General features: G+C 40.3%; 1 protein-coding gene across 4 annotated transcripts in view; it reads left to right on the plus strand.

Annotated features, from left to right (window-relative positions):
- plxnd1 (plexin D1) overlaps nucleotides 1–18,085 on the plus strand; it is a 99,334-nt gene that overhangs the window by 15,089 nt on the left and 66,160 nt on the right. For all 4 annotated transcript variants that reach the window (XM_028040381.1, XM_028040551.1, XM_028040300.1 and 1 more), the window contains exons 5-7: nucleotides 8,846–8,975; nucleotides 12,257–12,425; nucleotides 12,610–12,718. In XM_028040381.1, the coding sequence (XP_027896182.1) occupies nucleotides 8,846–8,975; nucleotides 12,257–12,425; nucleotides 12,610–12,718 (408 nt within the window). The remainder of the gene's footprint in view (nucleotides 1–8,845; nucleotides 8,976–12,256; nucleotides 12,426–12,609; nucleotides 12,719–18,085) is intronic.

Raw genomic sequence — 18,085 nt, forward strand, 5'->3', positions numbered from 1 at the left:
GTTCCCTTGGCTCTGGAGCAGTCTGAGGGTGGGAGTGCCTGATGAGGAGTGACTTGGCTGGAGTGGAGCTGTGAGCTGGTAGAAGTACACAGTGATTAATGTGACTGAGTCTGGATGGGCTTTCTGGACCCATGTCAGAATATGAGTGCCGTCGAGCTGTGTTTATTTGGATCTGTGTTCTGGTTAGTTGCCAGTGATTAAAGCAGATCAGTCCAGGTAGTGAATTTAGTGACAAGCTGTGCTGCAGCTCTAGAGGTTCTAAGGCTGCTAGAGGTCGTTAAGAGCTGGAGGGGTTAAAACGAAGTGTGTCTATGTGTATGTGATCACCCTGTGTAACTGTCTCATTGTCAGTAGTGGTTTTTGATATAAGAGATATGGCCTAACATCCTGGCAGCAGAGCTTTTGGGATGACATACAAAAAAACCCCAAAACAAAACAAAAAACTTTTGAGTTTCTGTATTGCTTATTGCATTTCCATTGCAATTGAAAAGTGATCTGAAGTATTTTCAGGTTTAATTGGCTACACAAACAAAAAATAAAAGTAAAATAAAATACATTGTTTTCTATCCCATTGTTTATAAATGTTGGCTCCATCCATCCATTGGTGTAAAAAGGATAGTCTGGAAAATTATTGGATATCTGACATGAAAACACTGTGACTTGAGCTATTAGGACTGAGTTTTCCCCTGTACTGTGCCAGACACTGATAATGGCACTGAAGGTGTGGTCTGATTTAGAGGTTTCAATTTGGAGCAGATCTGCCTTGCTTTTCAGTAGAACAGTACGATGCCCTTGTTAGGTAAATAACACTCACAAATATTTACATCATGACCACTGCAGCTTTTATACTTTAAGTGTGTATACTTCGGTGTATACTGAAGTGTATACTTGTGTATACTTGTGCGCCACTGTTACAGAAGTTACATGGTTACAACTTAAACATTGCTGCAATGACCCAACAATGCTCTCAATCCATCTCATACATCACTATGAAAACACTTTGTCTGCACCAATGAAGACTTACTTATCTTGGGATGCCAGACACTTGACAATGATCATGAAACTGTTGCTGTGAGCTACTTGTTGATTAATTTCACCAGAACATTGACATTTCTTTTCAAAGGTGTTTTGTTGATCTTTAAACATTGGAAAAAATGCAAAGAGCTTCATCTGAATGTGGTGTCACTGGTGATTTATGATTTAATGCCTATTCAGACCATATGTACATTTATAGCAGCACATAGACTTTAAAAAAGTATCAGGACCTAAATTAGAATATTAGAATTACAAGAAAAGATGAGAAAGGATGTGGTGAGCAGAGGTAGGGACTTGCCCAGGGCTTCAGTCAACTAAAACCCAGCATTGCTCATTGTTATCTCCCTGTCTCCTCTCCCTATTTATCTATCTGTTGTTTTTATTCCTCTTTGTTTCTCACTTCACTGCATTTTTTACTCTAGCGACCCTTCCTTTCCTCCGCTTTCTTTTTTTTTCATTCTTTGCCCTTCTATTCTCCAGTAGCTTTGAGAATTTTAGCCATCTATCTCTCTGCCTGCCACCCTGTCTCCCTAGTTCTCGTCTTCTCCTCCCCCTGTGCCCCTGTCCCCTTTCCTATCCCTCTACAAAGGAGCGTTGATTGTGATGATGGTAGTGGGAGGGAGCGAGTACACTGGTTCTTTTTACAAGGAAATGTCAAAGTGTGTAAGCCTGCATGCAAGTGTCAGCGTGAGTGTGCGTCTCTCTCTGGCTCTCAGAGGCCAGGGAGCTGATGTCATGAGTGTTTGTGTGTTTGATGCACTGTTTGGCCAGGCCTGCCGGCCGCTGGGCTGGCTTTGTGGTTTCGAGGCCTGGGGGATGTAGTGTGGGGGTGGATGATCTCCTTCATCACCTCACTGTCTGATACAACGACCGACACTGGGAGCAGAGGAGGAAAACCAAACTACTAGATTTCGCAATCTGTGAAGCCGCCACTGTCCCTTTGGGGGCCAGTTTGATTATATGCACGGCTCTGACGTCTCTCGGCACATCCGCAATGTGGAGGGAACACGAAAACATGTCTGTTCGCTTGTGTGAGGTGGCATTGTTGTCAGAAAAAGAGAGCTAGTTTCTCTGGCAGAGATAAAACCCAGTCCTTGATCACTGCTTTCATGCCGGCACTGGTTTAATCTGCCACATGTCACGAGAAAGCACTTAAATATCTTTATTTGAATCAAATTATGCATGACATGCCATCTTTGCTATTCACAAATTATCATGCTTATCTGCATGTTCTTATCTCTCAGTGTAGGGGTGTGTGTGTGTGTCTACGTTAGTTTGTGTTGGCGTGAGCACTTCAGAAGCTCATATGTTCTACTGCTGTTTAACAGCTTCACCGGCTTCCCACCTCTTCAGACACTCTGGGGGGTGATGAGTTTTCACAGGTCATATTTTAGCTGAAAATGTTGACTCTGTTTATTTTAAAGGAGCTTTTTTGAAAAAGCTTTTAAAGTCTGGCAGAGCGTGGAGAGGGAGAGGACGAGTGTTTGCATGTCAGAACTGTATTTTCATTGCCGTGCATATTAGTGTTTCAAAAGAAAGGGAAGTGCTTTGAATTAATTTCTTCACAGTGCAGTGTTTGAGAAAATTGCTGTTTGAATTAGCAGGCAAGGTGTGAATACATTTTAGGAAAGAAAAAAAAAAACCCTCTATGAGTGAGTTTGTTGTTTTCCTCTCCCAACAGTAGGACAACTATTAGTGTACTTCACAAATCTGGTCTTTATGGAAGGGTGGCTTAGAGAAAGCTATTGTTTAAATAATGCAGCAAGATTTGTAGTTAGTAGGGTGCAAACTCCAAGAAACAAGAAAATGGTGGAAGAAAGTGGTCTAGTCAGATGAATCGAACAATGAACTTCTTGACCTTCTTGCACCGTGAAGCATAGTGGTGTTGGCATCATGCTGAGGGAATGCTATCAGTGGTGAAAAAGCAACTGCTGCCCCGTTTATACCACTCTTCAGTAAAGCCGCGACAGTTTTGCCTCTTTTACTTGTTGCCGATGATCGCAGTCTCTCACACCGACACGTTTTGAAACCAGATCTGAGTGAAACTTTTCTGTGCCACCCTCTGAGGAGGTCTGAGGAACTCCACAAGTGTGACAGCTTCCCACCTCTTCAGACACTCTGGGGGGTGTGAAGAAGTGAAGGTCTCATGACTCAGGCACAGCTGTGCACAGAAGGCACAGCTGTAGGGTTCAATGTGTGTACAGGCAGATAACAATAAAAAGAATGCCAGGTAGCATTGAGCTGTGTTGTGCTACTTAATCTGTCCAATTTAACACAGCTTCTTATTAGGAATATTACGCGTTACATGAACATTTGGTTAATGGGAGATGAAGATAGATTATTGTTTTGTTAATGAGGTGGAAGCTAAGGGTCAAAAGCACATGCGTGTTTGATGACATGTTAGAATCACAGTGCCATATAATGGCCTGGAATGACAACTACAGCTGATTCAAGGTGTCCTGGCGGTGCCATCTAAATGTGATGCTGTCTCAATGTGGAGCTTTTTGCCAATCAACATGCGGAAATAACTGCAGTTTCCAGGCAGCCGTATTGTGTAAATGTAACTTACCGTACATATACCACGCCAGCCCTGCTGTGAAACATGGTGGTGGTAGTACCGTGCTGTGGGGAGGCTACTACTGAAGAGACAGGGAAGCTGGTTAGATTTGTTGTTGTTTCGAGGAGTTGTTTTGAACATCTTTTAAAGTCGGGCAGAGTTTGTGTAAATTCATTCCTGTCTGTATTTTTTTTTTTACCCCTCCACGGGGTCTTTTGTGGGCTTTCATATAGTGTCCCTTATATGAAAGTAGGCTGACAGGAAAGGGGGAAGACATGCGGCAAATATCGTTGGGTCCGGGAGTCGAACCCGCGACGGCCGCGTCGAGGACTCAAGGCCTCCAAACATGGGTCGCGCTATCCCCTACGCCACCATGGCACACCCGATTGCTGTCTGTATTTGTGCTTCAGAGAAAAGTGAAATAATTTGAATGAATTCCTCCACAGTGCAGCGTTAGAGCAAATTGCTGTTTGAATTAGCAAGGTGTGAATAGATTTTACGAATGAATTCAAGATAATGAAATGAGAGAGTTTCTTTTCTTTTTTCTCGCTGTTTGTTGATGCTCCTTTCCTTTTGAGATCCATCCATCCATCCATCCATCCATCCATTTTCTGTTCACCCTTGTCCCTAATGGGGTCGGGAGGGTTGCTGGTGCCCATCTCCAGCTACGTTCCGGGCGAGAGGCGGGGTACACCCTGGACAGGTCGCCAGTCTGTCGCAGGGCAACACAGAGACATACAGGACAAACAACCATGCACACACACACTCACACCTAGGGAGAATTTAGAGAATTTACATCCTTTTGAGATGTAAAATAAAATTTCCTGGATGCTTGCTTCAGTTTCGTCCAATTAGGACGTATTCAGCACTTAAAAGATAAAATCTAGACTTTACTGCATGAACTAAATATATTCTTCCGGGCTGAAAGCAAGAAATGCTGTCACAGTGGTTAGCACTGTCACAGTGAGAAAACTGACGGTTGGCCTAGGGACTTTCTGCGTGGAGTTTGCATGTTCTGCCTGAGCTTTTGTGGGTTTTTTATGGCTTCTTTCCACTTCCAAAAACAGGCACATCCAGTTTATTGCTGATTCTAAATTAGCAGTAGGTGTAAGTAGGAGCAAGGATTGTAGTCTGCCTCTCTGATTTGAACTGAATGTACCCAACCCCTGGAAGGCAATGCGATTTAAAGCCTGTCTCTTTAGACTGGAAAGAGGAAAATAACCATACTTTAACAGCTTTCCCCCCGTACTTAGCTACCGTAAATCATAATATAGCACATTTGTAGGATTCCTGCAGGGGACCAGTCAGCAAGAGTTCACATCTCTTGATCAACTGGCAGACTAGTGCGAGCGGGCATTTGTCAGAAAGAGGATATTAAAGACACAGGTGGTAAAAGCTTTTTTCATGGAGGAGGATCTCATAAACAGCATCTAAGGATACATTTTTTTCTTAATAATAATACATTTGGATCTATGCTCTTTGATTTCTTACACCAAATTTCAGAATGTCTCAGTTTTGCAAGGTCAGTGGAGTGGTCATTTGAGCTGCAGTTGCCTTTCTATCGTCTTGAACCAGTCTGACTGTGACCTCTGACATCACAGAGCCATATTTTTTGCCGCAACTGCCTCTCACTGGATAGTTTGGCTTTTTTCATCCATTCTCTGCAAACCAAAGAGATGATTCTGCATGAAAATCTCACTGAACTGCCCTGCGACAGACTGGCGACCTGTCCAGGGTGTACCCCGCCTCTCGCCCGGAACGTAGCTGGAGATAGGCACCAGCAACCCTCCCGACCCCATTAGGGACAAGGGTGAACAGAAAATGGATGGATGGATGGGTGGAATCTCACTGAAGATCAGCATTTTCAGAAATACTACGATCAGCCCATATGGTGCTAACAAATATTCCAGAATCAAAACACTTTCATTCCCTTTCTGGTGCTTGGTTGGAACTACATCAAGTCGCCTTCATCAAATCCAGCGACCTAAATACTTTGAGTTACATACTGACATATGGAAGAAATATATCTCGAAAGAGTAAAACGTTTTTTTAGACAAGATAGGGATCAAGTTAATCTTGGGACGGCTCGAGAAAAATCATTTTAGGAGTTAAAATGTTTATTGAATATAGAGATGGGTGGGGGAAAGAAATTCAACGGTTGAGCAGTGGAGAACAAAAAGCCTTAATTCTCTTCTCTTCTCTCCTCTTCTCATCAATTGTTTTTCATTAATAAAATATATGCATTTTTGACTGTTTGGCTGGAAAGACTGCCTTGGTATCATCACAGCATCTTGACCATGGCGAGAGTGGGCTGCTTCATTCACTGTTGACTTTATAGTAATCTATCCTATAAGCAGGCATGTGGCTCAAGATAACAGAAAATACAATGCTTTTCATAAAACTGCATAATATGAAGTATCAAATTTAACATCAGTTTGCACAATATCCTGATTTTAAAGGACAGCATTATCCTTAACGTTAAGGATAATATATGTCATTCCCATATGACACAGCAGTAATAGCTTTAGACAGTTAGACGACCTTTGATGCCTATACTGGGGTTAAGTCATGTTAGGTATTAGGTATTTAAAACATCATGATGTGGGTAAATGAAATGAGTTAAAAGTAATTTCAACCAATATAATCAGTATAATATACTAAAATAATATTTCATTTGCTTGTATTCCTACCTTTGTGCAGCTAAGCCTTTAATAAGCATGAAGGCTGCGCTTTGGCACAGCTCACATAAACATGATTTCATTAAAGTTGTTGTAAAAGTGTCACCATCAAGATTATATGGCTGGTTTATTGCAAATGTCCAAGACTCTGCCAATCAGTTTTGGAGTTATCAAAATATTTTTTGTCCTCTGACTGATATCTGCCGTCTTAAACTTAGTCATTGTCTTAACAGTTTTACTAAATTCCAAAGCAAGTGGTAATTATAATCCTGTGTGCATTGTGAGGGTGAGCAAAATCCCCTTTAGTGGGACCGTTGAGAATGTGTTCAGAGTTTATGAGTTTGTTTGTGTCTGGGTTTCTTTTCTTTTTTTCACATTGCTTCCAGAGCCATCATTTTTATTTTTAGCTCAGTAGCTGACCTCACAGACCCTGCAGGTCCCTAAGTGCCAGTGGGACTGAGATTTTGGATGTCTACTTTCCTCGAACACAAATCCTCACACTTACAGGCACATGGCCACACACTTTACTTTAAAACAACCACTAAAGTGTGAAATAAAGTGGGATGTGCCAAACTCATAATGGGACATGTGAGGAGGACACTAAATTGACCCCCCTTTTGATTCTTCTGTAGCTCTGACTGAAAGGTCACTTTGTCCTTCCAGTCAGAGCTACAGATGAACTGAACTCTGTGCCAACATTGAAGTTCATTAGTGAAACACAAGTCAAAGTGTGAGGCCATGTTGCTTGTCGAATGGCCTTTCACAATCTTTCCTGTACCAGGAATTCATTATTTTACAAACGAGATACTTTAAATGTGTCCTTGAAACAAACATACAGATTCATGGATGCACTGTTGCTTCATGCAGATTAAGTCCCAGTCTGGTAGTTTTTGTTATTCTGATATCTGCGACTGGTTCCTGATCTTGGCGCCTGCCGTATGGGTTACCATAGCAATGCGTGTGACCTACAGTCAAGTGGTCTCCTGTGCCGAGCCAGGCAAACTGACAGCCGAGGTCTGAATGTGACATTAGGAGACCAGAGCACCTCATAAATCTGCGGGAAGCAGACCGTGAAACCCAACGGTGAGACTTTGACAAGTTCTGGAATGAAATGGAAACTGAAAAGTTCGTGCTTTCTTCGCAAAGGATGAAATGTTGACCTTAAAGCTCTGCGTTCACACATGCACAGTTCTCAATTACAAGATGCAGCGTTGACAAGCAATTATTATATGTGATCGTAGCGTCAAATGGGACTGAGAGTTTCGTAAGCAAGGTGGAGTTTAAAGCCTATGTGGCCATGTTGTGTCAGTGATTTGCAGAATTAATCAAACTTTTTCACACTTTGTGATGCTAAAACCAGAGAGTGTAGTTATTTAACTGATAGACAAACCTAAAATAACTGGGACTATCACAACATTAGTGGACAAATAGCATCATGAAGACCAAGGAAATTTGCAGACGTGTCAGGGAGAAGGGGGTGAAGATGTTTAAAGCCACTTTTAAGATTGCAAAAGATTACCACAAGCTTTGGATACCTCATAGAGATTAGTCCTTAGGGCCCCCCTGTCCTGCATGTTTTAGATGTGTCTCTGTACCAACACAACCAATTCAAATCACAGTGTTATCTTGTCAGCAGAACCCTTTTAAGTGCTAAAACATGCAGGACCAGGCAAGGGAGCAATAATCACAGAAGCTCTTTAGAGGGCAAAGGTAACTCTGGTAGAGCTACAGAGATCCACAGGACAACAGCCAGTCATAAAAAGTGTCATAAAGACAGTCAATATTAAAGGAATGGTGGTTGGTTCAGACTAAAATGTAACACTTTGGGCAAAAATCTGAATATCGTGTGTTATGGAAAACTAATACTGCAAGTTGCCTTGAACCCAACATTTGAACAGTAACAATTGTTGCTGGTGTCAGCATCATGCTGTGGAGGCAGAGGGGCTGGTTGGAGTTGAGGGAAGGTTAAATCAAGCTAATTCCTAAGAGACAACATGCTAAAGACTGTAAGACTTAAGTATGGGGTTGTGGACTTTTTTTCATCAAGACAACAACCCAAATGATACAACCAGATCTATAATTCAATAAAATCATGTTCAGGATTTGTTAGAATGCATTACAGTTGTTCAGTAAAAATTAGATCAAAATCCAAATGAGAGTCTATGGCAGGACTTGAAAATCTCTGGTCACAAATCTCAATCTAACTGAGAATGAGTTATCTAGCAAAGAAGAATAGATATGAGTTTCAGTCTCCAGATGTGCCAATCTGGTAGAGACCCCAGAGAAAAACTACAGATTTACAAATATTGAGTCAGTTTTGAAGAATACAAATGCAAAAGTGTTCACAAAACTGTAGAACACCAAACATATTTTTCTTAAAACTTTGTAACTGTGCTGCAGAATGTATTGGACTGTATCAGAACAAAATCCTATTATGATAACATTGAAGTTTGTGTTTGCACTGTGACAAAATGTGATAAAGTTCAGTAAGTGGGGAAACCTTTGCAATTCATAGTGAGATGTGATGTGATAAGACAATATGCATGTGAATCATATTTTGTCACTTTCTATCTAGATGCACCATCCAGAACGAATGTGCCCGAGGGTTGCTGCCTCGCTCCTGGATCACGCTGGGTGAAGGCCCCAAGCAGTGTCCCTCCATCACCCTGACCCCCCCAGAGATCAGCATCTCTTCAGAAATCGAGGTACTGTTATCTCTCTCTCCCCCCTGCTATTGCCATCACCTTGTCATAAGCTGCAAGGAATGTCAGTAATGGGGTCACTGTATTTAAAGCAGATTTTTCCCACACACATTTATAATCTGACACCACCTCTGTCGTTGCCCGCCCTATTATTATAACTCCGCTGATACGATCAGACCACGGCTGTTTGATGCTGCAGCCTCCCCTTCTAATGCCACCTTCTCCTTTTTAGTAAAGCTGACATTCATCTGCCTGTTTAACTTTCTGATTTACAGCAGTACTGCCTTTGTTCACGGTCACCGCCCTGATAGCACCTCAGTCTAAAAGCACTTTGCCGCACTGAATCACATGGGAGCTCTTTGTGCGGAAATAAGTGGCACACAGCTGCTAAACAAACAAGCCAAATGTGAATTAAAAGATCTGTTTTCCCCTCTCAGGTCTTTCACTCACTGAGTGATTAAAGATGCAACCCTGAAATGAGAATTTCATGCAGTACTGAAATTTTGCACTTCCCTAACATTGTTTTGTGACATCTAACAATTTAAGGTCGTTTGGATTGTAAATAATCTGACCCAAAATGAAGTCCAGCTATCCTGATACGTCCATAAATCTGGACTGAGATGTCGGGTTTCTAGACAAAAGCTTTTTCCCCTCATGAAACCATTGAACCAGTGGTCTCAAACTGCAGTCATCAAGGACTGGTGTCCTGTAACTTTTAAATGTCTCTCAGCTTCAGCCCACCTGGCGCCAATATTAGCTAATTAGCAGAGGTCTGTAGAGCTTGACTGTATGCCGTGGAGGCAGTTAGCGATTTAATTCAAGTGTGTAGGACAAGGGACACATCTAAAAGTTGAAGGACACTGATTCTCAAAGATGACAGTTTAAGACCACTGCACTAAACCAAGCATGAGAATATGCTGTGGTTGGATTAAACCAGGTATGTTTGTTATTAAAAAAACGTTTGTACATCATTAAAGGAAGTCACACCTACTGTAAAACATGGTGGTGGCAGCCTCGGGGTTACTTTTCTTCAAATAGATCAGAAGTTTTTCCTGAGGTGGATGAAACTTCTATCAGAACCAGATTTAGTCTAAACAGTTATCTGCTTTGTTCAGCTGGGACTTGAGACTGAATGAGATAAAAACATGCAAAGAGGCACTGGGATAAAGTCTGTCTATCAGTAGAAAAAGCAGCTGAAGACCATAACTACAGAGCTAGATCAAGATAAACTAACTATCATCTCTATCAAAAAAAGGAAAGTTTTATGCCTAATCTTAAAAGTAAACAGGGGGTCTGCCTCATAAACAGACACAGGCATCTGGTTCCACAGGAGAGGAGCCTGATAATTGAAAAAGACCCTGACGTTTAAAAGCCAAGTGCTCTGTTGGGAACATAGAGTTACAGTAAGAAATTAATATATACTCTAAACTCAAGAATGTCATATATGTGGGGGTTTTAATGATGTTTTTTTTTCAGGGTTTAATGGCTGTACAGCAAACATGTTCAATAACTTAATAAAGAAGATCTGGATGCACAAAATTGATTATAATACTAATTTTTCTCTAAATTACTCAGGGTCAAAATTATACATGCAGTCCGGCTAATGCAAACTATAATCCAACCACATGTTTGTTGCATTCATGAACGACCCTCTTGCATAGTTTTGACCGCTGCTGCTCATGTTCTCACTAAAACTTATAAAATAGAGAACATCAGTACCGTTTTAAAGTGCTTCTGCTGGCTTCCTGTAGCTCTAAGAATAAACTTTAAAATACTTTTGTTAGTTTAGAAACGATCACCAAAGTAGATTAAAGACCTGTTGTTATCGTATAAACCTTCTAGAGCACTCAGGTCTTGTGGTTCTTCTGGTCTACTCTACATCCCTAGAATCAGAACCAAACATGAAGACACACAGTTTTTATGCCCCACTATTTTGGAATAAATTTCCAGAAATCTGCAAAGATCCAGAGACACTAACCCTAAAACACAACAAACCTACACCAAAAACCCACTTGTTTACAGTTGCATTTGATTAATAAGAACAGAAACTTGATTCTGTTCTGCCAGATGATTATTCTTGATAATTTTAATTCTTTAATAATTGGTTTTGCATTATGTATTTATGGTGTAGAGCACTTAAAACTTGTTGAAATGTGCAGTAGAAGTAAATTTGTCTTGGTTTGATTTATTTTTGGGTCCTGGGTTGTTGTTTGGCAGTTTTGTGGTCTGAGCAAATTTTCAGACTTTCCATCATTGTCATGCATTTGTTCTAAATAATTACCTCAATAATGCAGATTTTTGCCATTTCCTAAATCTGTCTGGGTGTTTGTTCTTTGGTGGCATTGCTGGGCTTCTTTAACAGCGCCAGCCTGATTTAATCATTCTTGGCAGGATAATATATCTGGGTTCAAAGATTCCCTGAGTGGTCTGACATGCAAACTGTTGTTTTCAATAATCCCTTCTCATCAGTGCATCATGTTACAGGGAGATAACAATGCCGTGATTAGATCACCGATCTCTGCCACTTGGAATATATTTGACCTCTAATTACGGAGCGTAATTTGATGGAAGGTGGAGACGACAGGTCATTAATTGCTTCATTAATTGTGAATATTTGCTTGTTGGGGAGGTCGGTCTTCAGTGGGCCACAATTGCTTCACCAAACGGCTAATTCACCGGCAGGAAGCTTAGCTCAAGGTTGTCTCCGCAATCAGGAAGCAGGAGGCAGGAAGTCAGGGCCCGAGCGAGGGAAATGAACAATTCCAGCAAACAATGGGGCAGATTTTTGAGGCATGTCAGCACAAACTGCTGACCACCTCAGCTCCTACCTGCTGAGACACTGATTTGTTTTCCTACAGTCCAAGATCCTCTCTCCAAACTTCCAGCCTCATCCTCAGCCTACCTGTTTTTTTTTTCCTCACATTGAATTCATTTAACTAAAATTCAGACATGTCAGCGAGGTGTTATGTTTCTCATTATACATCTGTCATACTTCATCACTTTCTGCAGATTTAGATGTGATTCTAGCACTCTGCCATCTGTTTCTCCATCACATGGTAGTTTTCTCTTTTTCTGCCTGATCTCCTGAGCAATCTTGAAGGGGCGCCAACATCCTCCGCCCTCTCTCGTCGAGCGTGTGCGCACAAACTCAACCAGAACACACATTTGCGGGCACGGCAAATTAAAAATCTAATTAATTTTGATCAACATGAGCAGCTATTTATGTTTCTGCTCCTATATCTGTTATTTTTTGTTTGTTTGTTTTTTTTTTTCTTTCGCTGCAGGCTGTTGGCATCCTAATAAACGGCAGCATTCCCGATCTGATTGGCTCGAAGGTAGAGTGTGAGTACAAGCCCGGGGTTTCCACCGCTGCCACTGTCTATGGTCTCGCTCAGATCCAGACCTGCCCACTCCTTTCACCAGAAAACTACCAACCAATACCCTTTGGCACAGGTGAGCCATCCATTTGTCAGACACATTCATTTTAAAAAAAATTTTTTTAGCATACAACACATGTCATTTCCGCTCTCATAATGCAGAAAAGGGTCTGAGTCTGGTGCCATCTATTTTGCTTTATGAGAGCGATACCATCTCCAAATGTTGCAGAGCTTGACACATGCGGCCTTTGTTTCTGCAGATCACCTCACTGTTTCGGTGGCGATAAAGGTGAATGGCACGTCTGTTGTTTCTGGGAGCTTCATCATCTATGACTGTGAGAGAACCGGACAAATACACCCAAAGACCGCGTAAGTCAAACATTTCATGTCACAATTTCAGAGTTTGGAATTCTTGGCAAATGTTTGATGATTCTGTGTCACAGCTCTTCTTAATACACTTTTTTTTCTCCTGTTAATAATTTTTTCTTCTCTTTTGACATCTTTCTACTTTCTTCCTCAGATTCTAATATAAAAAGATCCCCCCTTCTAGTTTTTAATTAAATGTATAATTAAGGTTTTCACATGAACAGCACATAGCGATGGCATGCTGTCAACGATGACACTGGTGGGTTTCACACTTCTCCATTTGAGACACTTTTACAAAAAGCTCCAACTACCTGATGTTCAGTTTAACGTCTTAAATTACTAGTTAGCATTTCATTCAAATGAGAATTTTGGGTCTGAGATGTAAATTGATGATTCCCTGCTGTCGCACTGACAGCTTTAAAGTCCTTTAAAGTTTTTGTTTGAACTCCGGCTGCTTTTCTCTTATTTCCACTAGTTTTGTTTGTTTTTTTAGAGGAATGAGTTTGGTTTGTTTTTCTTGTTAACTCACCAGATACATTCTTATAAAATTTTAAATTGAATCTCTTGGCACTTAGTTACCAGCATCTTATAAGAAAGACATAACCCCCCCCCCATTTTTAGTTTAATTTTTGAAAAGTAGTAAATACTAAAATAGCTTAAGATAAGGTAGTTCCTAAAGAGCATAAAACTAAATCTTATAATATTTGAGAATTTAAGGATGAGACATCGCTCTGGACTTTAACTGGACCATCCTTCCCTGCCAGGTCATTATTGTAAATAAGAATTTGTTCTTAATACCGCGCCTGGTTAAATAAAGGTTAACTAAAACACAATAAAATAAAAATGTGAACGTTTTTTAATCTAAAACATTTCATTTCAGCTTATTGTGTGTTTAGAGTCATTGTCTGGGTTGAAGCTGGAAATCTACCTTAGCCTTAAGTCTCTTATAACCTCAAACAGGTTTTCTTTTACAATTGTCTTACATTGTAACATCTTCCAAAATGAGTAAAAAAAAAACATAACTTATGAAAGTTTGAAGAACAGGCCCAGCATTACTTTAAGGAGTTTGTTCCTTGTAAACTGGATTCCACAAAGCTGTGCTTCTGATCTGCGTTTTCTGAAAGGACAGAAATCCAAATAAATATGTAAACCACATCGCAAGTCACCCTATTAAATTTAACTCTCACTTTATTAGTAAGTGCTTTGCTCTCTTTACTGGGTAGAACATTCATTTCCAATAGACTATTTATTCTCTCTGCCTGCAGCTTTTATTGAATTACTTGATCTGAATATATCCTCATCACTTTCCCACGTTTTAGCGACAAGGCTTATAATAAATCCCCCAAAACAATCCCTCCTAAAGGAGACTAAACACCAACAAACTGCTCTTGTCGCAGTCTCCAAACAGAAAACCTGAACCCAAATATCAAGTGTTTCCCTCAGTGCCATTTCAGATCTGCACACACAGCTGGACAATAAAGACGAAACAAAGCCTCAATTCTGTGTTTGTTCTTCTTCTTCCACGTCCCTCGTCTCCTCATCAAATGCTTTTTATTTAGGCCATGCTGGGTAAACACAGCCAACATGTCCTCTCCCAGGGCTTATTGTGTGTGTTTGGTTTGCTCAAGGTTTTCTCAGTGCGGGATCAAATGCGAGATTAATATTCTGTAAATGTTAAGCCAAAGGAAATTAGATATGTATGTTTGGTTGATCACACCCGTGTTTGTTCTTGTTAAAGACTTTGACTTGAATGTCCTTATCACAGCAGTGGGGTTTTTCCTCAAAATGTGGAGGCATTCCAGCTGGCATCTTCCTGCATGTTGGTGTTGCAGGATCTTCCCTATCTGATCCTGAGAGCCTCATCTATGTGCATTGAGTGTGTTTGACAGATTCACAGAGATCCCCCCAAAAAAGCATTTTGGTGTCCCCCTCCCTTTGTTCACTTTTTGAAAGTAGTTTCGAGGTGTGAACACAGCGGCTGCAGGTGTACGTGTGTGAGACTGCACTCAATATGTGGCGGGGTCCAGGAGTGTGAAATTAGACGGCGGTTTGTCGGAGGTGATAATGAGCAAAGTGCCATTCGCACAGGAAGAGCTTTTCGCAGAGAGGTGCAGAACTGCTGGGCTCTATCTGATCTCATTCACTTCATGCTGTTTTTTTTTTTAAACAGTGGGTTTTGTTATACACTTAGACCCAATGAAACCATATAAAATAGCTCTTCTTTATGAAAAGCGCCATCACTCTGCTAATAGATAAATCAAAGTTTTGAAGGATGAGAAAGGAAAACCTCTTTTTCTGAAGAAAGCATTTTCTTTGGTTTTAAAGCAGAGATCTTCCTCTGTTTTATGTTAACTGAGGCTATTATGTTTCATTTAAGTAATGTCGGGCATTAATGCTTTTAGAACCAGAGGCATTAGACTTTTTATCCCGCACACTTTGAATGAAATTATGTGCTTTTATAAAGCTAATTTCGTTTCAGTAATAAAGCTAATCGACAACATCATTGTTTGCTAGCTGAGTACAAACTCAACTGGTATGAACAAAACTAATTTCAAGTTCCATGTATAATGTCATGACTTGTGATCTTTAAACACAAATATTGCTTTGATTCATTTGAATAAATCAGAATGCCACAGAAAAGAAAGTCATTGTAGTGATTAAACTAATAACAGTGAAAGTCGTGTGTTATATATTGTTTTGCAAGTAAGGTGATACATTTCCAGTGTTTATTTCTGTGAATTTTGATGATTATGGACTATATCTAATGAAAACCTAAAATTCTGATTTTTATAAAAATCAGAATCCATCCATTGTCTAGATCTTTGCAGGGGAGGCTGGTGCATTTCTCCAGCAGCCATTGGGAAAGAGGCAGGGTGCATCTTGGACGGGTCGCCAGTGCATCACATAGCAACACAGTACAAACAATCACTCACACGAAAAGACAATATAGAGACCAGTCAGCCTAATAGTTATGTTTTTGGACTGTGAAAGGAAGCTGCAGTACCTGGAGAGAACCCATGCATGTACATATAAACTCCATGAAAGACCCCTGCTGGGACTAAAAGCCATTACCTTCTTGCTGCAATGCAACAGTGCTACCAACTGCACCACTGTGCATCCCATGCAATCCAAATCCAAATAATGAGAAATGCTTTTCATTCAGAAAATATCTGTCTACTCAAATATTCTTGTATTGTACAGTAAATACACTCAGTTCTTACTCGGTGGTACTTTTGCCTGAATGTCCTGCATCAGCGTGGTGTGGGGCCTGCAGCTCTGCTGAGGGGTTGAAGAAGCCCAGCTTGCTTTAATAGCCATGTTCAGCTCAACTGCATGGTCTGGTGTCTTTCATATTCTTCTTGACAGCACTTCATAGTCTTAGTGGGGTTTAGATCAGATGGGTTTTCTGGCTAGTAAAGCATTTATATATTATGCTCATTTTACCAGGCTATTGTCCTTTTGGTAGGTCATCCAAGTAGGTACAAAGTCCTTCTAGAAATAAAACCCCCATCATCATGAAACCTTTCACCTTTTTCTCCTGCAGTTTTTCCTTTGACTTGACTTTCTATTGATAAGTCATGGACAGAGCTCTATGTGATCTCTCTCTCTCTCTCTCTCTCTGTAATGTCCCTTTTTAGCCATTTTTACACAACATAAATCTCACATAACATTATAAAAAAATCTTTATATTCATCTTATGTGATGAAGTTGAGTTTTACAGTAACTATAAGTTACAATAATAAAACGTTATAGACCTAAACTATCTCACAAATACCAATTATTTAACAAATAGCTCTCTGTCTGTAGTTAATCCATATAATATGCTACATATGCTTAAAATAAAATAAGAAATAAGAATAAAAAAAGAACTGTAAGCTTGACATTAGTGATTATAAAACAGAGGTTTGTAATTTGGTACTGTTTGTATTGTATTTTTTTGACTTTGTACAGTGGTAGGGTATATGTGTATTTATTAACTTTACACTATTATTAACTCTCCTGCTTATGGACTACAATTGAAAACTTGCTTCAGCTAAATCTGGTTTTTAACTAAATTATTACAATTAATTAAGTATTTCATTCATTTACTGAGTTGCACCATTACAAAGAAGTAATTGTGCAAAATTCACAAATGTATTGTATCTGTAGGACTAATGTAGATTTCATAAGAAAATAGTGAAAAGATTGAGAAAATTTCACACCAAACCGTTTTTGCAGAACAACAGACGATGTGTAAGAGCTTGAAAATCAACACAGTTGCAGTTTTAATTTATCTATATCCTAACATGGTCGCAGGTTATTTATTTGGAAAGTTTGGATCTCATGTCTGTTGTCAGGAATTCAGAATATTTTGGCCTCCACTGACTGAATGTTGTCCAATATTTTTCATTGTGTTGATTTTTTTTTCTTTTGTTGAGTCCAGAAAATTAACAGAAGTGTAGTAATGAAGAAAGGTTTCATACAATATATTTGGCTGAACAAGTCTGTTAGCTGTTCCAAATGTAATGAATCAGGAGAAATGTGTTAAAAACACAGATAGTATTTACACTTCTGAGAGTCACACGGTAAAGTTCATTTATGATATAATGGTGCCAAACCAGTTTGCATGTGTGTGTTTGTCTGAGAGAGTGAGCGCTGTTTATACAGCTCTCCCTGAACACGGTTAAAGTGGTCACTGGGTAAAGTGTTAATGACAAGCAGACCGCGGCATTCCAGCTTTGCTCTGCAGCCTAGGAGTACAATCACTAAACATTCACTCCTCTCTCTGCCTCAAACTTACTCTGTTTTTGTTCCATCCTTTACGTTCTTTTTATTTCACATTTTTTCACATCTCAATTCTCTTTCTTTTTTCCCCTCCTCGCACATGTGTCTGTTGGTTGACTTGTACTCCCCTCCCTGAGAGTGAGGCTTTCTTCTGGATGTATTTCTCTCTGACAGAGGTGTGATTGAGGATGTGTGTTTAACCGCTGTGTTCACGGAGGAACCCTGAGAGTGTGTGTATTTAGCGCGAGTGTGTACGTGGTGAGTGGTCATTACGACCAGGAGTGAGCAGTTTCACAGTGTGTTTGCTGTCAGCTTTCAGTTGAGTGTGGTGTGTATGCAAACAGTCTGTATGTAAATGTGGGTGGGTGGTGAGGTTTTTAGGTGTTTTAGTAGGACAGAAAGGGAGTGAGGGAAAACTGCAGCTGATAACAGCCTGGAGGAGTCCGTCTGCTTTTAATCAGAACACACACACGCAGACAGTTACACATCCTCTTACACCCTCCGCCGTCTAATCTAGAGACCCCCTCAGAGTGTTGCTATCACTGGAGGCACCATCTTTCCTAGTGTGGGACATCTGTCTCTACCCAGAGGCTACTCAAAGTCGCA

Source organism: Xiphophorus couchianus, chromosome 1 (genome assembly GCF_001444195.1).
Source record: "Xiphophorus couchianus chromosome 1, X_couchianus-1.0, whole genome shotgun sequence".
NCBI lineage: Eukaryota > Metazoa > Chordata > Actinopteri > Cyprinodontiformes > Poeciliidae > Xiphophorus > Xiphophorus couchianus.